The sequence below is a fragment of the Chiroxiphia lanceolata genome, chromosome 4 (assembly GCF_009829145.1).
Source record: "Chiroxiphia lanceolata isolate bChiLan1 chromosome 4, bChiLan1.pri, whole genome shotgun sequence".
Taxonomy (NCBI): domain Eukaryota; kingdom Metazoa; phylum Chordata; class Aves; order Passeriformes; family Pipridae; genus Chiroxiphia; species Chiroxiphia lanceolata.
The window spans coordinates 19,414,296-19,439,745 of NC_045640.1; the positions used below are offsets into that span (position 1 = coordinate 19,414,296).

A 25,450-nucleotide genomic window follows, 5' to 3' on the forward strand; every position below is an offset into this window, starting at 1 on the left:
ATCCTCAGCTCTCCTGGAATATTTCAAGCGCTTGCCTATTTCTATTTCATGGCTGGTAACCATGCTCCAACCTAGAAAATGATGGAGAAAGGTAGTAGCTGTGAAATAGCCTTACTAAATGGATATCTGTTCTTGGTGTTTCTACTAAGGATTCCTGCTCTATCAACCCCAAGTATGTGCTGAAGCCCAGGCAGCCTTCCCAGATGTCTCTCCAGTAATGCAGAAGCTGGAGACAGCAAGTTGGCTCTTGTAGATTTTTGAGCCATGTCAAAGTCTTTAATGACAGACATCAATGTAGAGATTAGAAAAAGGGCTGCGATTAATTAAGAAGCTTCTTACTTCAGTGATCAATCTTGGAAAGATCTTCATAGAAGACAAATACTGTTAATATATTTGTTTTACTCTGCATACTTTGACAAACTCATGTCCATGTTATTGATGTCACAGTACTGCTTTTAGTGGGTGAGACCTGCCATAGCCATGAAATCTCCCTGTAGCTGCTATACAAAGGAAATGAAAAGTCATGAGTGTATGCTCAGTGTTATTTCCCTACTTTATTACAGACATTAGTGAATAGAGAATAAGTAATTTACACTCTTACTTGAAAAATACTTTTTATCCTCTACTGAATCTCCTGTTCCAAATACGCTGTGAATAACCAAGTCTTCTCCATTTACTTGGAAGTATATTGCCATTTGAATTACTTAAAACTTCATTACATTTATATAACATTATAGATTGCTTCTGTCTGTAAAAAATTAATATTAACTAAAACTGAAGACACTTATGGGGACAAAGCAAGCAAACAAAACTGCAGACTGGTACAATGGCTTACCAAAGTAATATAACAAATATTTAGTTCAAGATTTTATACATCATGGTGGGACATATTTATCAAAATATTTTAAATTTTCTGACTTCAGGTGGCATCACTAAGATCCATGAAAAGTTTTAATGACGTAAAAATTTAAAATTTATTTTTGTTTTCAATTAAAGCCATCATCTTAATTTTTTTTTAATAAAAAAGGTTTAAGAGGTCAAAATCAAAATAAACTGCTTACCTCTTTCTCTGGATCCTTGTTTAGAGCTTTGTTGAAATTTTCAGCTTTGATTGCAAATGGGAAACATTTCAAAGACAGAAAAAAACACTACCCGAGGAAGTAGTTCAATTTATAGTAGAACTGGGTGAATTACTTGTAGCAGACAATTTATTATGAGATCACAAAAGGCAGAGATTTCTTCCTCTCAGAGAAGACAACTGCTGTTTTCTTTACTCAGTCAGGATATCATTCATCAAATGCTTATTTTAGCTGCTATCACACACCTCCCTAGACTTTTGTAATGATAGTTCTAACATCCACATTGTGTGACTGGTCATCTAAATCAATAATTTATACTCATTTAGCCACATAACAGCAATCTCGAAAACCAAGAAGAAAAGTATCACTAAGGCCTGGTGGTTTTCACTGGTTGCTCCAATATATGGAACACTGAGGCAGTGATCTGCAGAGATTTGACTCCAAACTTTGTGGAAGTTTTACTGACTGGAAAAACTGAGTTACAGCATGCCCTCAACAGGAGGAAAAAAAAAAAAAGCGTGGGGAAATAAAAAGAGAGAGAAAGACAAGACATTTACATCTCCTTACAGCCACAAGGGCTCAGTGGCCAAGTTAACTGACGTGTCTCCTAGGATGTGTTTGTACAGCAAATAACAACTGTGACTGCAGTCTGGGGAGCTGCACAAGCTTTAATCAATCTAATGTGTAACTCTAGCAATAACAATGTAGAAGGACCAGTTCAATTTAAGCTTAAGATACAATGGACCTCAATAAGTGAGAGCACTTTCATGATGATTAGCATATTATTAACTCCCACATATTAGCACCACCTCTTTTATCAATTCATTTGACCACACTGGAAAGACAATACTTTCAAAAGCATTTTGATTAACTGATTTACAAAGGGCTCTGAAGGATATATGTCTCAGTTCCCACTAAACAAAGCAACTAAAACATTTCCTGACATTCAGAACTCATTAATTGTGGTATCCTGAGCATTATTACATTACAGACAGACAAAGAAAATGTCTTTGAACGTTATGCTCACCTTGAACAGTAAATAGAAGCTATATACAATGTAGTAACTGCATTCAAGAATAACTACAAGTTTTGCAACCTATGGCACTGTCACTCCAGTGATATGGAACCTTTGTTTCAGGAACAGACTCTGAATCTATTGTTTGCTTAATGAATTCAAATCAGCAACTGCACAGAGCCACAGAAACAACAGTGCCAATGGCAAGAGACACTACAGAAATGGAAGTCTATAAATTTCAACATTAGACTAAAAATGCCAAAATATTCTTAGGGTTCACTAGGCTCTTGAAACTGCTGCATTAATCACATGGCATTCCTTCTTTTCAGTGAGTCTCTGATCTGATCACCCTATCAAAGGAAATGGGAAGAACAAAAATAAAAAAACAAAGCCAAAAGCCCCCAATGACTGTACCTCTCCATTCTACAAGCCCTGACTTTAAAGCTTCTATGGGCTGCTGACAAACGTTTTCAAGAGCTGAGTACTGACAGGATAGGAGGTATTCTAGGTTCTTCTTTGCCACTGGAGGCTGATTTGTTCTAGGCAGTTCATGACAGGTGAGAACACCGGAAAAACAGTACTACTCCAACTCTGTCATTTCCCCATGCAGTTTGAACACTGTATTTAGTGAGGGCTATCCCAACATTTGCATAAATCTTTGAAAAGAAATTAAAAGCGACACATACACTGATGAAAAACAAGATACTCTTAGAGCAGTGAAATGTGTTGTTTGGATAGTCTGTACCTAGGAAGGAATTCAATCACTGCCACAGACAATCTTGTTAAACAAAAACATGTGAATAAACATTCGGTGATTTGGTAAACACTGGTCCAAACAGCCATACACAGACTGAAAGGCAAAATCAAAGGCTTCACGAACATAAAGTTTTACTTTGGCAGGTATTAAGTGTATTTTGTACGCTGTAAAAAATTGTGACTGGCCCTCTGTCTTGAGAAGAGTATCACTTACTTTCTTAAAGCTGATTTTCACCCAACTTTTTATTGTTATTTTCAGATCAAGAATAGATTTCTGCACTGCAGATGCACAATTCTAATCCAATAGAAACCTGACATAATTCAGACAAAAAACCGTATCTTCCTGTGTTACTAAATCTGTATCTTCTAGTTTTCAAGCTGTTCTGTGGCTGCATTAGAATCACTTATTTCATTTATACTTTTTTCTTGATTTGCTTCTTTTCTAAAAGTCTTCAAACACTTGTCGAGTCTTTTTAGGAATACATCTACATCTTGCTTTTTAATTCCAATTGCTGAGGCAGCATTGAGGTAAGCACAGGGGTAGTCATTTGCATGTGACATAAAGCCTTTAAAAGTGTAGTTATTCACAGTTTGTACAGACCCACATGGAACAACCCTGAAACAAACAAAATTATGATTCAGTTAAAGCTGTCTTGGACATTTTATGGGATACTCTAGGTTGAACACAATTACGCAAATTCCTACTGAAGTAGTGAGTTGCTATTCCTACCACTGACATTCAGCACCAGCACAACATTTAAAATCTTTTGAAATGCTGGGTCAAACAGTGTATACTGCAAAAGAATTACATAAAAAAAGGGAAAACCTGAAACCTTTACATCAGGCAAAGAATTGGAGAGTTTTAACTTCAAAAATTCAACCTGTTGAATAATTTTACCAAAGATGGCTACAATTACAGGACAAGCCAAGGTTAGGACGGGCAAATTAAAAAGAGCATCTAACTACAGTACATATAGATTTACTGTCATTCATCTGTTCAGAAAGTGGAATAATCCAAGCTAATGAAGCATGTCTTCTGATGTGGAAACATTCAGCTCTACTACAAAAAAATGACAGTAAGTCTATGGCAGAAGAGAGCATGGCAGCAGTAATATTCAGATTAAGGAATGCTGCCAAAACAAATTTTAAAGCATTCTCTTCTTCTAAAAGGTTTAAAAATTATTTGGCTTGCGTTTCCATGTAACAGTGTCTCTAAGAATAAATTCACCTCAGACTGGCTCAGGTTGTAGATTTCTAATGATTTTGAATTTTTTTTTTAAAATACAATTAGTTCCAGAAAGCAGAATTTTCTTCCATATGACAAAAAGCTATGTAGGGCATTAAAAGCTTATTCCCCTGACAACCAGCATAACCATATTCATAAACAAAACAAATATCTTCCCTCAGTAGCTTACACCTGAACTATAAGATCGGACAAAATCTGGAAACTAAATGAAACCAAGGGGTACTAGGGAATAATGACACTAAATTAAATGGGCATAGATTATCTATTCAGCCTACCAAAGTTAACAAAGGGAGCCTCACCACTAACTCAGGCAGGGAGACATTAGTTGATAACACTGGTGAAGAAGGGTAATTATTCTCTGACTCGTTATTGTCTGACTGCATCCTGTAATCATGAGACAACTGGTATAAAACAAATCCTATCGGGTTTCATAAAATATATGCTAATATAACTGATATGCTAAAATATATTCTAATATAACCCCCACAAATTTTTCTAATTCAGAGCATCCTTACCTTGCTCCAGAAACTTGTCTTGTGAAGAGCATAGATCCAAGCTGGGTAACTGCAACATCATTACTTTCATCTAGATTCTTCAGTGACATGGCTAAAATAACATAAGGTCAGGTTAAAACTGCTACAAAGCTGCTTTTTCTCCAAAGAATCATCACAAAGGACAAATTGCTTTCCAACAGAAAGGATCTAGCCAAATATTTGTGTTCAGATACAAAGAAAAAAAGAAATGCCATAATTTTTAACTTTTCCAAAAGCTGTCAGAGATTACTTCTCTGGTTAGACTGTATGCAGATTCTGCACAGGTGGGTAGTACTACTTGGTGTTCAGCAGAATTTTTTGATTAGAACAAATACCTTGAGCAGGAATTCCATAATCTCTTTTACAACACTAAGATGACCAGTAAAATAATTACACTATAATTTATTTTTAAATGTACTTTATAAAAAGTATTACTATAAGCTAACATCTTCTGCCTGTCTTGATTACAATAAATGAATATGTTGGACGGGAGCAAAATAATGGGCCTAACTTACTACTCTACTTTTATAGTAGGTGACCTTATTGGGTTCAATGGTTTCACATCAGCCTAAGAGCAATTTAATACAGTGTAGTGAACAATGTTTAATATATAGGAATGGTATGTGAAAGTGCATTATGAATGCACAGTATATTAGAATTTTTTTAAAAGATGAAACCCCAACAATTACCTAAGGAAATGGGATTATGTGGTGTGTCTAACAGTCTCTCATTGTGGCTATCTGCCAGCTTCTTCAGCTCACTTGAAAGATAGGAAAACATCTCCTGCAAAAAAAAAAAGATGCAATTTCTTTTTATTAGCTATCAAACAGAGAAAATAGCACCTATTTCACAAAACTGTTAAGTCTCCATTACATGCTACAGGTGCCCAGCTGATTCTCTTTTCAAGTGTACCAAGTAAGTGGACTAGACAATTCTCTGACATAATTCTATAAAGTAACAGCTCCATTTCCGGAACACTGTTCTTATCTCTCAAGCTGATACAAAAGTCTCTATCTGGTTTAATATATGTCCTTGGGATGTCAGTCATTCTCTCTGTGGCCCTGAAATCTAGGGAGGTAAAAACGTGAAGAGATTCCCACTGCACAGCAGGTCTTACCCCACCCCACTGCTGCAAGAGCCTTCCCCTGCCCTGGCTCCCTAAACCACTGAGAATGAACTGCTGCCATCACAGACGGCCACGTTACGGCAAATTGCTCCTTACTTCGTTTTCTCTCTATTAATACATTCCAGACTACAACCAGCATATTTTGCTTCTAGTATCATACAATCACAATTCCCACTAGTGCAAAGACTTGCTTCTTTTTCTGTATGAGAATACAACTCCAGTCTCTGAAGGAGGCTGCGAGTGCACATTTGACTGTATTTTCTTTCACACAATATATACTCTCCTGAATACTCAGCTCTGTTGTGCAACCTGTCCTTTTCCTACGACCCCCCTCTTGTTCAAGCTGACTAAAAGAACAGAGATACCTGAATATCTGCTATCATTTAACTGGACTGCACCTTTATTATGAAAGTGTCATAAGACATTCATAAATGTTTTGGCTGAGATACAAGTCACACTGGACATAAAAGGCTGCTACTCTTACTTGATCTGTATTTTATTTCCTCCCTCTTCCCCAGTATTAATCTATGATAATTGCTCATGCTTCTTCTCAGTCTAATATTTTCCTTTTCAGATATCAGCTCAAAACACGTATTGACAGACTGAAAATAAACATCATTCTTCTTATTGTATGCTTTGGCTTTTTTCCCATCCTTTTTAATGCTTAGTCTCTCATAAAAATTAGCAAAAACATATAGATATTAAACAGTCTTTTTAAAAGATATTAAACAGCAGTTTTTTCCTCTTTCTGGTCATAAAAATTGTGCTGCTGATCTGCTTCAGTGTGACTGCCTGTTTAAGCAATTTCTGGACCTGACAAGTGATTTTTCATTCTTTAAATAGAGTTGCCTCTTCTGTTTGTAGACCAGTATCCTACTCTGACCTATGGACTCTGACAGATACAAATTATAGCTTGTGAGCAAAATTATGTTTTTGAACAGAACCTCCCCAAGGTCTTATAAAACCAAATGAGCTTTGTGGTACCTAAGCTGGAATACTGTTACAGCTGCTTTTCTTGCAAGAAGCCCAGTCTCACTTGATGAGTGACCAAATGAACACAGCTCCTGACCTATTCTTCCTGATACTACAGAACGAAATCAGATGGAGAGGAAAAAAGTATCCCCTTACTGTCTAAATGAATTAGGCTATTGATTCAACTATCAACAAGAACATAAAGCTTCTGTAATACTTGGAACAATAAAACTTTGGGGAGGAATCTATGGTTAATTATCAGAACTGGAAATTTGTGAAAATATTTCTTATTTCTTGTAAATCAAGTGATTTTATGGTTTCCATTCATCAGAGCTAATTTACAGTTCACTCACAGAAGCTGAAAAACATTTATGTTTTAAATGTTCAGACAGTTTTGCCCTTGTTCTAGTCCCTCGCTGAATATAAGCACATTACTTACTTGTTACTTGCCTTCCACAATAAGTGCTAGTCATGTTATTAGGATTTTTTTCATACAAGTAATAAATTAATTTGTACTCCCTCTGCTGGCTATTTACTTCTACAACTGAAGTAAACTATTACAGAAATAGATAAATTGTGTTTACTATGGAGATATTATTGGTGAAATTAGTACTGAGAAAAAATATACTAGAACAAGAACCAATTCCTAAGTAATTAATTTTTATGTGTTGTACCTAGGGAATTCTCTGATAAATCTCTCACAGTATTACTGAAAGGACTGCAAGTTGGTATAACAAGTTACCCACTGTATAAATGTATTAAATTAAATTACATTTATTAAATGAAATTAGGTTACTAGATGGGCTTTTACATACAGAGGAATTTGTTAAAACAAGGGAAAATAGAAAGATGGCAAAAAAAATTAAAAGTTATTTTCATTAGTTGGACAGAAGCTACATGAACACAAATTTATAACTTATTTTTAAGAACAATACTCTCTTGCATCTTTCCACTGGAAGTCCTCTAGGTATTTTATAATTTCAGAAGTTTGTTACAAAATAGATTAACTGCCTTTCCAAAAAAAGGATAAAAGCAATATTTTTGTGAGGTCAAATCTATAACCAACCTCTATTATAAAATATTTCTCTTATATGGAAAATTTATAAGCACCCTAAGCAATTATGTATAAATGAGCTCTTCCATAATAGATTTTCTGTAGCAGGCACTCAGGTTTTTTCCAAAAGAGCTAACTATTATGCTAAAGTTGCACCACACAACCTAGGCACTAAATGTCAGTTAAGTTTCATTATTTAATTCACTCTTTCCCCTTAGAAATTTATCACAAAACCTCATCAGGTTAGAGAAATGAATGCTAAACTATGTGGAAATGTCTTGCACTTCTGGTCCCTCCAGGACTAAAACCAACAAAACACTTTAAAAATTACAAAGAACAAGTCAGCAATGCTGTATGCACTAAATATGCCAATTAATTCAATTATTTGGACAAAACAGCCTAATTCCACACACATATAAAACATATTTTCAAGAAGTGTTGTAACAATCATTACAACAATCATTTGAATCATACCATATTTACATTATAAAATTATTTTTAATAGAAGCTACACTAGTATGGGTGATTCTTCATTTGATGCTCCACTGTAATAGGTACAATTCTTCTTCCAAATGAAAATAACTAAAGGGAAACAAGTAAAGAAAAAGCCAGTAACTCCAGAGGAAAAGAAGAAGGGGCTACTAAATATACTGTCAGTCCCATACCAGGTGACAAAGAGGCAACTGATGAAGGCCAGAAAAGTTTTTGTGGATGGTTGAAACTATCCTAGCTGGCCCTAACCACCCAGTTTGCTTACAGGGTGAGGTTGTAACACTCTGCCTTCCTCCTTGTTTGACTCTCATCTGAAAAGATGAGCCACCCTTAGAGAGCAGCCATATAGCTGCTTATGGCACTAAAGACGACACTGCACAAGAGTAATTTTACAACCTCTTCATAGTAGACACAGATGCCAACCCTCCTATGCTGTATCTGAGACCCATCTGGTCCCATCTTACTTTGCAGCAGCCCCTGCTGTTTATCATGCAACCATCACAGCCACTCTTCTGCTCTGTGTCAGACTGACCAGCTGCATCTGAGCTGTGATCTGATCAGACCACTTCCTGCAGCCAAAGAGAAGCTGCAGTGCTGAGGATCGAGATCTGTTAGTTTGTGAGAGCCCCTGAAGAAAGATTACTCTCTTGAAATGCAGGCAAACACGATAGAAGCTGTATGTGTACGTGTGTGACACCTGTATATACCACACGCCCTCCTGGATAGATCCTCCTGCCTTGCGAGGATTGTGTTCTGAATTTATACTAGAAAGTTTAAAAAAAGAAATTAATTACAGAACCTTTAAACCTTCGTATTATATGTATCTAACATATGTCATTAAACAGAAAGTACCCAGTAAGTCTCGCCAATCTGACATGGTAATGCTAATGCTGACATTCACACTTCTTAAAGGTGTTTCATCAATCAACACATTTCCTTTTCAGCACTTGTGAGACCTTGAGTTCAGGCTCCTTGTGATCCATACCTCTCCAATACATGCTCTAAGTATGTAAGCCTCTTTGAAATTTCCAATCATGCTTGGCACTACGCAACACCATTTAACACAATTTTCTTAAAACTATTTTGCCTCCAGCTACTCGAAAGTTTGAATATGGTTCCACATGTTTCACATGGGGAAAATCCTGCAACATTCCCACGTTTAACAAAATATAGTGTAGTAAGCAAACTAGACAAAAGAAAACAGACAAACAAACAAAAAAAGGAGTAACAAATGTCTATGTTACTTTAAGAATATCTGATTTTTTTACATTTTTAATATCCATCATTAAATGGCTTTCCTCTTCTTCCATCGTAAGTAGGACAGCAATATAAACTCACACTGAACTGTACAAATAATTTATTTCAATCAGAACAATTACATCAATGACAACTCATGAAACATAAGCCCAGTATTTTACTGAATTGTAAAACCCAAACAATTTCCTCCCACTCCATGTGATTTTAAATATTTTAGATACATGCTCAATAAGAACATAAAAATAACTCCAGTTGCACTCTCAGAAAATATACAGACAGATGGATAGCAATATAAAAAGCTCCATCACATCCCAACTAACACAGAAATACATTTAAGAAAATGAGAACTATCTTCATTGTTAGATTAAGGAAAGTTTAATGAGGAAATCCATAACTGCTGAAAACAAAATAAAGCCATCATCTCTCTGATAATACCAATATAAAAATTAGTTAAATGGATTAAAAGGACCAGTTATTAAATTTGGTCTGTAGGGTCCTGAATGTAAACCCTGAATGTAGGGTCCTCGCTCTCCATAAAAACTGAGGTGACAACTAAGTCTGCTGTTTATGCTATTACAGAGTGTAATAAATATATTTACTAAACGTGGCCTGGTTTAGACACACATACATGAAAATAGCAACTTTCATGATCTGGAAACACGTGATATGGGACATTTATGGGACCTGTACTGAGGCATCAAGGAAGTCGCTACAAAAACTTAACCTTTACATAAATGTTATGAGTTATTTAAAAGCAAAGATATTAACAAATTTGACTATGGACCACCTATCATCTGCATTGCAAAAGGACCTGGAATCACCTACTGAGATCAGAAAACCACTGTTCTAAACACCACAAACACATAAAAAGGAATACTGAAAATTCAGAACAAGTGAGAAAACGTTACTGTTGGTGGTCTTCCATCCTTTCTCTGGAATAACAGATAGATACAATTGTTGAAAACATCCCTTACTGTATTTCATATATAGCCACCTTCATTCAGCTACTTGGACAGCATGTGTGTGTTACTCCCTTTCTCTCCTGCCCTCAGAACCATTGTGCCATTTTATTCCTTCATATCATAATAATCCCATACTCTTGGACAACTGCACACTCCCCAACTGCCAGCTTGTCAGAAAAATTCCACTCCCTGTACTTGCTCCTCTCCCCTGCCTATATTTAACAGTTCACCCATATAAAAGAAAAACTGGGCAGACTATTTCTTTCCTTGGTTGTGTAAGATTTCTCTCTTTTCAGTAATATTCTGGTCTTTCTGGCCTAAGATCAAATAACCTGAAGTAATACCCATGCGAATAAGGATCAGGTAAAAAGAGAAAGAAAAAAAATACCTGAAGTTTTTTATAGTTGATTTTTTGTGTGAGTAGGTGCAGCTGCACCAATATAAAAACGAGTACTCAATGTCAAGCTATAAATAGCTCCTGCTGGAAGCCTAATAGCTATGCCTTTGCTTCCTCAGAGCACAGGCAATAAACTATCACTATTACATTTTTACAATTCAGGAACAAACAGATTTAAGCAAAAACGTTTCCATTTCTACAGCAAATCCAATAAAAGAAACATATTTATGCCATATATAAGGCCCTCTTTACAGAGTATACTCACATTTGAAATTGAAAGACATGAAGTTGTAAAAATGTAATCCTTCATTTACTTTAGAATTCTACTTCCAAGAAAGTGACATGACTCAAAATATACAGCTATTTGTTAAGATATGTTATTTATGAAAGAATTATTATTTATGATTTGGACAATATTTATACTGCTCATTATACATCAGCTACTGTTGTATATCTAACATCAAAATCAGCTTTCTGGAACACACAATAAACTCACTTGAGATTCCTTTGGATATGAGAGTAAAGAGGGAAAAATACAATTAGCTTTTAATGAAGACACAAACCATACGAGGCAATACATACAACAATCCAGAATAAAATGCTAGAAACCATATTGCAACTGTGGCAAAAGTGGCAACTGCTTTCAGTGTTCCACAAGCCACGTTTTTGCTTTAGTTGCACAGATTTTTCTTAGTCATTGCAAGGCAACTAAGTTGGTTTGGCTTTCCACAGTCTAACTATTCCTGTGGTATCTCAATTCCAGTACAGAATTTCTGGACGCCTCTACGAGCAGCTAGAAATAAGTCACAGCATCCAGCACTATTGCTCTGTCATGTAATCAGAGACAGCAGCAAGCTGTCAGCAAGAAACAACTGGAATGTAGTTTATAAATAAAATAATGAAACAGATAATGCATTGTTTAAAATCATTTAACTTAATAGTACTTAATTCACAGCATTTCCTTATCTAAAGCCTCTACAAAAAGAATCCTCTCTGTTACTACACAGAGCACAAAATCAGGCCTCTATTATTTCCAGAATTAAGGATAACTCAAGATGTACAAATTCCAACCCAACGCTCATTGAATTTTTGTGCAATGCAGTTATATCCAACTTAAAACACATAGTCTGTGAAAGGCAGAGAAGAAACCTAGCTCTGTATCTAGATGAATACCTTAAGTGACAATATTCTTCTCTTTTTGTGGCAATGTACAGTATTTATAACCTAACCAGAAGTTGTGATTCTCCAGAGAATATGGTACACAATCATTTAATTAAACACTATCATAGCACAAAGGCACAATAGGGACAAAAGAGGAAGAGCACAGACCCTGGGTTACTCTGAGTGTCCAATCTCAAGTCCCTGAAGCACTGTGACCATGATAACACAGTACAGTACTTCTCAGATTAATCTTCCGTGGACAAAATTCTACTGTATTAGTTACACACAGGAACAACAAATATGAATACTGTACAAAATAGTACAGGACCTCAGTTTACCTATCTGGTTTGAACAAACAACAACATGGAAATCATGCTTACTCATAAGTACCATTTAGCCAAGAAGTAATTACATCATACTGCCTTTCCAGATTCACAGCTGTGAGCTCAGAGTAAGTTCAATGGCTTTCTAGACAGAAACTGGATTTACTAAACAAAGCAGTTTTGCAACAAGACTTTGTTAAGAGCTGACTTCAAGAAAATGCTGCTTGCCAAAAAGCTTACCTTTCTCTCTTTCAGTAACTTTTTGTAGCCACTGGTACCCAAAGATAGAAGTGTAATGAGGACATCTAAGGAAGGAGACGCAGATGCTCTTCCTGAAAAAAACCCCAATATGCAGATTAAAGTGGCAGAAATAAATTTTATGTGAAAGAAAGCTGATTTCTTTCTGAAAGAAATCAGAAAACTGATTTCTACAGTTATTTCATATGGCTGAAATCAGACCATGAACTAGTTACCTGGATACATTTTGCTGATCTCCTGAATGAAGGACTCGTTGAAGCCAGCAATAATAGCACCACCTACTGGAACCATAAAATTTTTGTCCAAACTCTGAACAAAAGCATCTATTCTGCCCACTCGAGCACCCTTTGTCAAAAACAAACAAACAAACAAATCCACAGCACATATTAGAAAAAAAGAAAACGTGATAGCATCATAATTACACAACAGTGTAACAAACCCACACATAATTCCTGAAACTTTCTCAGATCCTGCATTTATGAAAAAAAATAAAAATCATATCATTACCTTTTCTTAGCACTGCTCACTATTAGTACCGTTGTCTGCTTAACACAGCACCTTACAAATTCCCATTTTTCTGTGATTTAAAATACTGATTTTAGTTCTCGCAAGTCTAAGTGGAGCTCATTTTCAACAACCCCTCGAAATTTAATGGGAATTTTACAGTTAAAACTGTTCAACTCAAAAGACTTTTCACAGATTCTCACAGTAAAGGACTACAAGTTAATGCTTCATTAGCAAAGATGTCTCTCTATACACGTATAAGTTTGCATTAAAACAAATGAGCTGTTACAGCACTTCTAAGGCTACTTGCAAAATCCAGATCCCTATAACTTCTTACAGCAGATATCCCCCCACTTCAGAGAAAAAAGCATCCTTATACCTAACCACTCAGATTTTTCTTAAACGAAAAAGTCTATATTCTGCAGTATACCTTCAATTCAAGTAATATGCAACAGGGGACTGTACAATTAAAAACTATGCAGCATAAAAGAATCTGAAAACTATATTAAACCCCATAAATACTAAAACACATGCAAATACATACAATTTAAAGTGCTACAAGCTGAATGCAAGAAAGAACAGAGTTAATACCTATGGCAAACAGACTGAAAAAAGTAGATCCAACTAAACCACATTTATTATTTCTATGTTTTGATAGCTTAATGCATGTGAGATAGGAAGAAGCACTCCAAGTTTGTCAGCTTTTTGATGGGAAGATGAATGCCAGAAGCTACTGTTTGATTTAATTGACAGGAGACCACCACAGGAAAAGCATGGCAAATGAAATGGTCTCAAAAGCTTTTCCCCTGCGATACTCTTGCAAGTTCTATTCACAACTGTGCTCAGCATGTACACGTTCCTAAGTATTCATTAGTAACTACTTCCTCATAAACAGCACATTTTCTAGCACACTAAATAAATTTTTGTAAATAAATGTAAAACAAATCAGAGCTCAAATGTATACATTTGCATAAGCAAGGAATAAACAAACAACCCATCAAGTCTAGAAAAAAATGCAGAAACCAAGACTAAAACTTCTATTTGTAGCTTTATAGTCTGAAATGTTTATCACTAGATACACTCCATGCAGCAAACCCCAGCATTTCCACAGCCCCCTTCATGTTAGTTTCTCACTAAACTTCTGCAAATTAAATAAACATGTACCAAGTACATTACAAATAAAGCACATACCCTTTTCTATTTCACAAAACACTTCAAGTTCTGTTAAATTCCCTCTTTCAAAATTTATAAATGCCAACATGATGTTCCTGTTACAATCATGTCTGTGCCCTGTTAATAACGTCTTAGCAATCAGAAAAAAGATTACCAGCGTATTTTAAATTAATAATAGTTCAAGATTCCCTGGATCCTGTTAAAATATAATCCCCTATTTTCTGAATAGGCAGAGAGAAAGGAGAAATATTGAAGAACACCACACGTACAATACAATTAGCAAAAATGCAAGAATTCTGCTTCATGACTGATCTAAGATATCAAGCAACATCCTCTTCAAACTAAACAGCATCAGAAATTAAACCTTTTTGAACATAATACTGAACTTAAACCAGTTTCCTCAGCTGTTCTCCATGCCAACAATATTTCAACATCTATAAAGTGTTGCTGTAGAATCCTGTACCTTCCATTGAAAATCTGTAACTCACATTCTGTTGAAGGTTTAACCCCTATTCAAGAATGTATTTTACTTTTAGTCAACAAGCTTATGAAATATTTTAAGAAAGCTTACTAAGGACATTTTTTCCATTATGAAAGACACATGAACATACATAAAACCTAACTAAAAGTAGGGTTATTATACAAAAAGCACATAATAGAAAAAATATTATTTTAAAGTTCTATGTCCCTCTGTTTTTTTTCTCAGAAAATTGTTCAAATATCAGACATGCATGGGATTACTCTCAACAGCATGAGGCATCTGATAAAATCTGCTAGGTTGTCTACAATCAGAGATTTACTTTACTTGCTAAAAAATATTATTGGAAATACACAGCTCCTACCTGCTGGATAAGATGCATACATTTTGATGACTGAACTCCATATGCATTGTTGACAATATGGGGAATGCCATAATTGGCACAAATCACTGCCAGTTCCTCCAGCCTGTGAGCATAAAATTGTAATTTAGAGAAGCATTGGTAACTGTAACTCGTCTTACAAATCAGACCATTAAAAGACTGAAGAGTCTACAAGGAGGTCGGAATGAGAAAGGTAATGTTTTGATTAGTACCTCAAGGAAGCACTTGTCACCTTAAACTATAAAGGTTAAGGTAAAAATTCTATTGCCTTTTACATATATTGCGAATTGTTCATCTGGTCTGAAACTTTTCATGCTTCTCTTTTTGTCTGGACACCAGTAATTACATCCCAAACCATTTTGTTTCAGGTATAAGTTTTTTTTTTTTTGCTACTTTAAAGTTAACTAAGAGAGCTTTAGCTAACCACACTTTTTTTAACTTTTCCTCTAGTATTCAACATGAAATCAGTCTATGGAAGTTTCAAGAGTGTCTTGGGAATAAAAAGCATCATATAACAGGAAGTTTTTACATGCTTCTGTTTAATTCAAAGAACTAGTATTTCAATCCTTTGGGTGGAATCTCTAATTAAAAGAAAATTCTTTAAAGGAATGGAGAGTCCTAAAATGTCTGAATATGGACATTGACAAATTGAAACTTTGTTCAACTGTTTACAACTTCACTTGCATTTGGAATCACCTGAAATCACAATGAGCTCAGCCTGGATTGATTAATCAGTCAAATTAAAATTTATGTGAGTGGAGAGATCATTTTAGGTAAAGGCCTTCAGCATTTTAAACATACACGGAACTTAGTACCCTTTTCTGAAGCACTCCAATGATGCTCTGTTTTTTAAAAAAAGACTCATGATTTTCCCCAAACTTGTGAACCTATTTTAGAAATAAGATCTATTTGAAAAAATAAGGTAATATATAGTCATTTAAGTGATGATAAAAGTAATATTGCCTCTAAAAAAACCCCAGGAAACTCTACTTCTAATGTATTTTTACTCTCTTTCTGTACAGCCTCTCACTGCAATGTACTGACATTCATATAAAATGTGACAGAGTATGAAAACATTTTCCAAGAGGTGACATTCCTTTGCATTCTATTTCTATTACATTGTCTAGTGTTGTTCTGCAATACAAAATTCAGCTGCAAATGTCATAGTAAATTTTCTGAATCTCAATCCTTAGGAAATCATCACTATCACCATATTATCCTTAAAGAAATCAAAAGTATTTTACAATTAGGAAACACCAGTAATGTAATGTACATGTTGATCTTCTACAGTCAAGATATTTGTCAGGAGCTGCATGTCCAAAAATTTTTCATATTTATTAACATCCTGAACTCTCTAACAGTAACAGAATACTTGAGGCAACATATGCAGGGCAAAGTTTTTGCCTTCTGATCTGCTGATCTTAATCACACTCATTAGTCACCTTCTAGAGAGAATCAAAGCAACACAGTTCCCCTCTTACAAGCTTTTTTTTGAGTGTAGGCAGAGAATTTCATCAAACACAGAGGGTGTACAGCTATATATGTTTGTCTCTCTCACCTCTTGAGACTTAAAGGAACAATAAGCTAGCTTCTACAAGTACTGAAAGCAGAAAAATCTCTTATTTTCTTCCTAAAAATATTCTACTGAACAATTAGATCCATGTTACAATACAGAATGAGAATTCTACAGTTTGAAGAGAGTGTGTTAATATGCAAGAGAAGCAAACAATGATGCACAGCACTTGTCTGCTTCCAAGGCTTAAAATGAGCCATTAACAGTTCTGCTAGTCATATCATAAAGCATTAGTGCAAGTTGGCTATTACTCAAGTTCTTAATAGTCACAAATACAGAAATATTTCACAATTTTTTCTCTCTTTCTCCCCTGTTTGTATAAGTTCATGAAAAGAAAGCTTTGCCCTTTTTTTCTATTACTGAAAGTAAAAAGATACAGAATTCTGCTAAGTACATAAACTAACTGAAAAATAACACTTTTTTTCCTTCGGTTCTCTTAAATCAGTAGTTTCAGAAACACCTCACAACAAGAGCAGGTAAAATACTCTCTGAGAACTGATGTCTCTCTGAGCAAGAGAGTTTATACACTAGTGAATTATTCCCACAAAGTTAAACAGTACTTCAAAGGAAAGCTATATGCACACAGCCCTAAAACTACTTGAAATTTTAAACCACCACCACCACAGCTAAATAAAGCCTTACAAATGCAAGATATGTAAAAACAGACATTTAAAATGGCACCCTCCAGAAATGCTGTACAGGGTTTTCCTTCCTGCAGGAAGATGAATGTTACGGCCTTCAACAGTTGACAGTATCCTTTAAATAGAAAGTGCATTCAAATCCTCCTATATCTGTGGTATATCATAACACAGTGCCACTACCTAATAATTCATCTCTTACTTGTAGAGGACAAAACAATCGCACGTCAAAAAGAGGAAGCAGATAAGGAAAAGATTCATTTACCTGAGCTATAAAATAGACCATTCAATTTTGATAGCTGTGATTTAAGTTAGCCAATAAATCTGCAAGTCAACTTCAAGCCATGTTCATACTACTCTGACAGAATTATATGGTTTTAACTTCCCTCTAGCAACTAGGTTTAACATATGATAAATACTGGGGTTTTTTTTTAAAGGTAGGAAAAGAGCGTGAAACATATCTTTACTTGCCACATTTCAGAGTCAATAATTTTCTTTCACACACTTGCAAATAGTCAACTAAATTTTCCAAAAAACAAAGTAATGAACAAAGAAGCACACACTGCAGAGGAACTCTAAATGTCAGTCTTTTCAGTTTTGTGATAAAAACAGTTGAAATGAAATTACTAAGACACTACATTCAAAACCATGTTAAAAAAGACATTAATACCTCCTACTTTAACATACTACATAAAAGCTCATAAAAATATACCTGTTGAATCATAAAACCTAAGGAATTTGCTTCTTCATACTTGTTTTGCAAGCAAATACAGAAAGCAGGTTTTGCAAATAACAACAATGCTCATTTTGGGCAAATGACTCAATATGCCAAGTACTTCAGGCACCCCTCCTCCAACATTACACTTTCAGATTGAGAACTTTCATAACCAATGCACAGGCTGAAATAATGTCCCTGATACTCTCTATTTTTCATTCATAACCACAATGTTTTTGTATTAACAGCTTAGGAAAATTTATCATTGGTTGTAGGAGAAAAATAGAAAAGGTAACAGTAACATTAAGATGTGCCATTAGTCGTGGAGCTATATTTACTGGACTATGTCTCTGTGAAAGTCTACTTTTACTACTTCCATGAAATTATTAAAAAACCACTACCAAAAGTCTACTTTTACTACTTCCATGAAATTATTAAAAAACCACTACCAAATTGACATTAATTTCACCATAAGAGATTATCATTAACCTCAGTTATATGGCAGAAGAAAAACCTTCTGCATTATTCTCACCCTTTTAATATACTTTTCTTAAAGTGGAACACTCTTCAACCAAGGTGATTAAAGCACTTTTATTAATTGTTGGCAGAAGCAATTTTAAGAAGATGGACATTCAAAACATGAAGGTTTTGGTCTGTTGGGTTTTGTTTGTTTTTACTGTAACAAATAACACACTTCTTACAAAGACTGCTTACCTATCAGGTACCCTTGGAGCAAAGCAAGATGTTGTGGAATGCACACAAAGAATATTTTCAGCACCAAGAGCCTTGATTTTGGCCTCCACTGCTTCAAGGTCTGTCCGTAGCTCATCGCCTTCTAATGCATTTTCTATCACCACAGGCTCAAAACCTGACCAAAGAAAGGAAGACCTGAATGTAACTCAACAAATCTGACTAATTTTGAGGTTTTAGTTCCAGTATACATCTGAAAAACCTTCTTGCTTCTGTTGTTTTAACAGATTCTTTCTAATAGAAAAGATTGTGCAAATCAGAGAGATTGTTACCTGATCACAATTCCTCGGACACTTACGCTTTTTACATAAATTCAAGAGGGAGAAATTTGAATCATGGGCTTCGGTTTCACATAATTCTCAGGAGAGCAAATTAGGCATCTTACTTTGAGGATGAACTGTAACTTCCTTAGTACTGTGTTCTCTGTTGACTAATTTATACACCTCTGTGCCTCAGCATATGCCTGCATTTTACAAGGCATTAGGATGACAACTCATACGTGTGATTGCATGTTAGAAATCAGGAGTGTAGAAATAAAGCAAAACTAACCATGCTTTTAGCCTTTTTTGGATCTTACTGCAAGGATATGAAACTCTGATAGTTGTAGAAGACCACGCTCTGTGTGATCAATCAGCTTCTTCTTACCTGCAGTTATCATTGATTTAAAGCAAGATTTCTGGTCTATACGTGGCCAGATAATGTATTTTGCCTTTGGTCTCTTGTGCCGCAATGTTAAAAAACACAGAGTCAAACTCATGCCAGTTGCCATGGGAACCACAAAGCAACTGGCCACTGTCCGGACACCTGCACATAAAAAGCAAGGCAGAAATTAACATGAAGACCCCATGACACACCTCCATGAACAAGAAAGATTTTTCAAATTTACACCTACCAGCCAGCTTTATAATATCCAGAACGACTGAATTAGTAAGTTTGTTCAAAAGGCTCGACCCTGCAGCTTTAGGCTGGACTGCGGAAATATCACCTGACCTTCCAATTCCATGGATCAATCTAAACAAAAGAAGTTGAAAACATACATCAAGTTTTTCCACATAGCAAAGCAATAATTCTTGCTGACTAAAAAGAATTTGATATACAATTGTGGAAAATTTTGTATACAATGCAACATCAATACCTGCATCAATATTTGCATCTGGAATTCATTACAATGAATTCCATTGTAACAAACTACATATATTTGCATGGAATTTGGGGTTTTTTAAACATTAGATTAAAAATCTTCCAGCATGCAAGTAAAAACTTTGAGAATACCCACAGTAGCAACACCTTTAGCATCTGGCAGGTTTCCTTTTAAGCGCACCTCAGCACTTCTTGATGTTTGTTGAATTAGCATTATAAATGCTGACACATTCACACACACAACTCCAAGGAAAACAAAAATGATTTGCCTATAGTGTACAGTATCATAGGCATAGTGGTATTATACAGATACTCCCTTGACAAATGCTTCATCTCCTTAAGCCAAGGAAATAACATACACTGTGACAAACATATATATATATGCTTTGCCCATCTTCTACATCTTCATCTATCTCATTGTGCTACTCAATATCATCTATCATGGAATACCATGTCTGTCTGCATTCTGTTTATAAATTATGTTTATAAATGGCATTTATAAATATTGAATATTATTTAGTACCTTCCAGGAGTGGAGGATCCTGGAATAATTTATAAAATACAAGTTTATAGAACTAACTTTGGCCATGGTTGAAATGCAGCAGCTGCTCAAGTAAGCTAGTAACAATACACACCTATTTATGGCTTAAATTCGGTTTTTATCTTGGGAATGGAGTAAAATGCACTCTGATGAGTACATGGAATTCAGAACTTCTTGGAGCATAGTTTTACAGCTTAAATTTATTTCCCTGTTTCAAGCTACAGGTTGAAATCAACAAACACTTGATAATTAGTTGAAACTTACATATAATCCCCACTGCACCTAAAATATCTTCTTTGTTGTTCCAACTACATTTTTAACAACTTTCTTATACCAGCACTTTTTATTTTCTGCACATAAGCACCCCTTCCTAAGGAGCAATCCTCCGTAAGACTGGCCCTTAGAATTTAAGCTGAAAGGAAAAACAGTTTGAAAACCATCACTCCCACAGTCACCTGTAACACTTACTGCAGTGGAGGACACCTTGCTAATGCTGACACTCACAGGTGAAGCGAGATGCCAGGTGACAGAGCCGCATGCGAACAACAGTAGCTAAATGCCAGTTCAGGCTCCCTCTGGCCAGAAGCCAGACAGGATTTCTCCAGCACTGTCAGAAAGCAGAACTTCCTAGATACTCTCCCCTTCCATACCACATGTATCCTAGTCTAAAGAGCCGTACACAAAACTAAAAAAGCCAAACTGATGTATAACTGGTTTCCTGCATTAATTTTTCATAGTACTGTAGCACTTACGAAAGCCATTAAGCCAAAGTAACTCAACCTCCATATGGTAAAGCTTGCTAAATTTCTGGTCTCTAATATGCTTTTGTGTTAATCTTTCAAGGAGAAACTTCCAGGAAAGTTCACTTTGTTCCATGCCCGTTGGATAAAACATCACAGCAAGGTACTCAGCACAGAACTCCACACAAACATACAAAAAAGTATATTCATAAGGAAATTAAAGCAGAATCTCTAAAATTATAGCATCCGACACACCCATCAAGTGTCGGAAGGGCTAAAAGCTATTAAAAGCTCTTTGTGTCTTTACAGATCTCCTACTTTATAGATGAGCTGAGCTTTCATCTGCCTATCAACTAATAACGTTATAAAGCTACTAATAAATACGATAAAATACAAATAGCTGTTCACCAGGAACGTTCAATACCGCAAAACTACAGTGTGCAGTAGTTTTTAATAAGATACAGGTGAAAGTTGTACCTTGTTGAAAAAAAAGTAATGCATAGTGCATTTTAAAACAGGAAGATCTCTGCTTCCCTTGTAGAAGCTGAAGATACTGAGTTGTCTTCTGCAAGGGAAGCATACAAGACATAATCCTGACAAAACATTTTTGTTTCATTCAAGACTTTCCAGTGAGTTGTTAATGAAAATTAATACAGAAAGTTGCATCAATTCAATTATTGCATTATTTTTCTCAAATGCTATCAAGGTCTTAGATAACAAAACACAATAACATATGCTATTTGAAAGCATTAATAATAAATCTGAATAATTGAAACTGTCAGTAATTCGTACCTGTAATGCCTTCGGGCAACAAGTCCTGACACCACTCTTCCTTCCCTCTCACCCACACCACAGTTGCCCAGGAAGTTATTGCTATCCATTATAGCAAGTTCATGAAGAAACAATTCAATGGTGCTTTCATCCCATCCATCCTCAGGACATTTTCCCTTAATAATAATAATATAAAGGTAACTACGAAACTCAGAAATTAAAAATGAACAAAACTTTATGCAACTTGTTTGACTGCTACCCTTCTTTCCCACAGTTTGTATTTTCATTATGCTGTTTTATGTTATCTAATGTTATGAACCTGTATTCAGAGAAAAGGTAAATGATTTTTCCATGTATTAAGTACACTTACAGTAGCATATCCTGACATTAAAATAATCAGGATATTTTTCACCTTGAAGTGTTCTTTATGGTACACGCAAAAAACCTCTGCAAGGTTTTTATCTAGTTATTATCTAATAGGTAAGGAAACGACTTCCAGATTATGCCAAAACCCGCAACCAGAAAAACGCTTTCTTGTGGTCTTTACTCCTCATCTTTGCCAATTACAAAAAATGAACCTTAGAAGAAAGGAGCACATAAACCCATGAAGCGCTGCTACAGGTTCAGAGGCTTTTTCACACGTCCCAGTAAGAACACAACAAATTCAGAATTTCTGAAATGCAGTATCAAAGTTAAATCGGAAACAGCAGATGACATGATTAAGGATGGCCAAGAACAAAACATTTGCTAATTCATTGATAATTACTGTTATACACTGGACACAAAGAAATGGCACGTTAGAAGTGTATCACGTTTTACCTAACGTAGTAATGTGCAAATATCTCAACTGCTTTTAAACATTAATTGTTCGCTGGGCCTTTTACATAACATAAGGCGGTCGCTTATTTTTCCCTCTCAGTCGTGGCCTTTCACCCTGGGTGTCCGTAAGGTCTCCGTCCCCATGGCCGCGGCTCTCCCGACCGTGCGGCCCGGGGTCGGACGGGGCGGTGACACCGCGCCAGGGGGGCGGCGAGGCCCGTGAGCCCGGCCCGGCTGCGCGCTCACAGCGCTGCGCGGCGGCTCCGGCGCGGACCCCGGGAATCTCAGGGCCGCTCTGTCCGCTCGGAGCCCGGTGCGCAGAGGGCGGGCGGCTCTGCCGCGGTGCGGACGCCGGTGCGCGGAGCCCGGGCGGCTCGGGGCGGCCGTGCCCGGCCGGAGCGCGGTGTGCGGGGTCCGACCCCGTTACCTGCTCCAGCAGCGCCCGCAGGCGCAGCTCGTGCGCGCGGCGGCCCTGCGCCCCCTGGCGCACATAGGCCGCCGTCACCAGCCGCTCGCTGCAGCCCTGGTTCTCCGCGTTCATGGCCACGGCGCTCCCGCCGCCGCCGTTCCCCCTCGCCGCCGAGCAGGCCCGTGGAGCCAGGCACTTTCCGCCGGGAAGGGGCGGGCCGGGGCGGTGCAGGCGCACGGAGCGCCAGGGCCCCGCCCCGCCCCAGCGCCGCGCCGCGCCGCGCCGCGGGCAGAGCCCGCCCGGCCCGGCTCGGCCCTCCTCTCCCTTGCCTTGCCCTGCCCGGCCGCGGGGCGGAGCTCGGCCCCCCGGTGCAGGTGTGGGGCTGCGGCGGCCCCTGGCCCTGAGCCCCAGGTGGGCGGCCCGGCGGTTCGAGCTCGGGGCGTCCTCTCGTAAGGGGCGTGAGGGAGGAGCCCGCCGGAACACAGACTGCTTGGCTGGGAAGAGCCTATTCGTGGATTGTTTTTCCCTGCCCCGCAAGGTTTGGCATTAGGCTGTTGGTAACAGCGTGCGTCCCCGAGGTCCCCGACAGGGCTAGGGCGTTCTGTGCTCTTCGGGATGTGTTTGTGGAGGCAAGTGGTTGTGGGACTGTCCTCAGGGAATAGCAGCAACCTGCCTGTGGGGCCGAGGAGTGCAACCCAAAACTGCGTCGCAGACATGCTATCAGGAGAGACCTAATTTACCTTCTTTTTTTTTATATATATTATTTGAGAAAAGGCAGTTACACCAGCAGGAGATCTGGGACAGCTTTGCATCTTTCCTAGGGATTGCCAGTGAATCCTCAGCAGGTGGAAGCTTCCCTGGAACTGGCCTTTGCCCCACGAGGCGGTCGCAGGGGCTGGCAGGTTCCCATTTGCTTTTTTAAAACAACCGGGAGCGAGTACAGAAATGGAAGAGGCGCGTTAGGTATATGGTGTGTTTGTTCCAATGTTTGGTTTTAACCAGCCTGTATCCGGTCAGCTGAATTTGTTTATGAAATCTTATCTGATTCTTCTGTTCTACAGTTTTAAGATCAGACGGCTAATTGGCAAGTGAAGAGTGCATATTGACTGTCCTGCTTCTGTAAGTTTAATTAGCCTGATTAGGATCCTTTGGGCGTTCTGACAGAGTAATCTTACACCCTGTTTTAATTGTTGGCTCAGGCTAAAATTAACACAGTTTCTTAATCCTTTAGAACAGAAGAGAGCTTTACAAGTTGAACTGTCCCGCTCCTCAATCCTCGCAGTCACGCCGCGCCTGGGCTGTTGGCGTGTGTCGTGTTGCTGGTGCTTTATGAACACGGAGCAGCTGCTCATCTTGGTCTGTATCACAAGAGGGCGCTCACCTAAAGCGAAAAGCGCAGGGTTGTGCGTGAATTCCCTTTTTTCCTTCTGTTTTTCCTACTCCAATATTTCGACATAGTGCTCAGATACTATGATATTATGAACAGATGACAAAGTATGCTCTGTGGGTTAGAAGGATAGAGATAGAAGCGTTAGCATGAGGAAAATGATCCAACTTATTTGCGTGATGTAATTGTTAGTAATTTTAATCCATGTGGCTAATTGAAGAGTATTATCTACTCGGAATTAAAATTAATGGTTTGTTAATAACTATGATGGTGATGTGTATTTTGTTTAATTATGAGCTGTCGTAGTGTTTGAACTCTGCACTAGTGAAGAGTGAGGCAATGGAAAGGCTTTGTTAGATCAAGACCTATGAGCAAGTTACAGAATTCTCATTGCATCAGGAGAAGAAAACCACCAGTTCACTGCATTTAGAAGTACAGTAATGTGTAGATGAGCCCATAAACCAAGAGAAATATTTTTTTTTATTCTTTACTGTGAGTCGGGTGAGGCATTGGAACAGGTTGCCCAGAAAAGTTGTGGATGCCCCATCCCTGAAAATGTTGAAGGCCAGGTTGGATGGAGTTTTGAGCAGCCTGGTCTTGTGGGAGGTGTCCCTGTCCATAGCAGGGGGGTTGGAAGGTCCCTTCCAACACAGGCCATCCTATTATTCTATGAAAAATAACTAATGAGTTATTTCTTGTTTAGTTTTATCAGAAGAAAGAACTCTCAAAGTTTTTAGAAGCCCTTGAATGAACTGTTTAATGGAATGTTGTTGAAACAGTCACAACTCACTCGTAGCTA

At 37.4% G+C, this 25,450-nt stretch overlaps 1 protein-coding gene and 1 long non-coding RNA gene across 6 annotated transcripts; one reads left to right on the forward strand and one right to left on the reverse strand.

Moving 5' to 3' along the window:
* Positions 1-538: 538 nt before the first annotated feature.
* On the reverse strand, positions 539-23,431 carry SEPSECS (Sep (O-phosphoserine) tRNA:Sec (selenocysteine) tRNA synthase). 2 transcript variants are annotated; one of them, XM_032687044.1, is made up of 11 exons: positions 23,283-23,431; positions 22,058-22,212; positions 19,737-19,855; positions 19,490-19,648; positions 18,809-18,962; positions 15,151-15,253; positions 12,847-12,976; positions 12,614-12,705; positions 5,319-5,412; positions 4,612-4,702; positions 539-3,466 (listed from the first exon to the last, which is right to left on the reverse strand). In XM_032687044.1, exons 1-11 carry the CDS (start codon positions 23,394-23,396, stop codon positions 3,217-3,219), a joined length of 1,461 nt encoding a protein of 486 aa, XP_032542935.1. In that variant the 5' UTR covers positions 23,397-23,431; the 3' UTR covers positions 539-3,216. The 2 variants fall into 2 exon arrangements, with proteins under 2 accessions (XP_032542935.1, XP_032542936.1); XM_032687045.1 differs by lacking the exon at positions 23,283-23,431 and adding an exon at positions 22,856-23,050.
* Positions 23,432-23,623: 192 nt separating this feature from the next.
* LOC116786463 lies at positions 23,624-25,173 on the forward strand. 4 transcript variants are annotated; one of them, XR_004356945.1, is made up of 4 exons: positions 23,624-23,675; positions 24,039-24,166; positions 24,326-24,383; positions 24,501-25,173. It is a non-coding gene; the product is annotated as an uncharacterized LOC116786463 (long non-coding RNA). The 4 variants fall into 4 exon arrangements; XR_004356944.1 differs by having other exon boundaries at positions 23,642-23,802; XR_004356943.1 differs by lacking the exon at positions 23,624-23,675 and having other exon boundaries at positions 24,012-24,227.
* Positions 25,174-25,450: the final 277 nt, after the last annotated feature.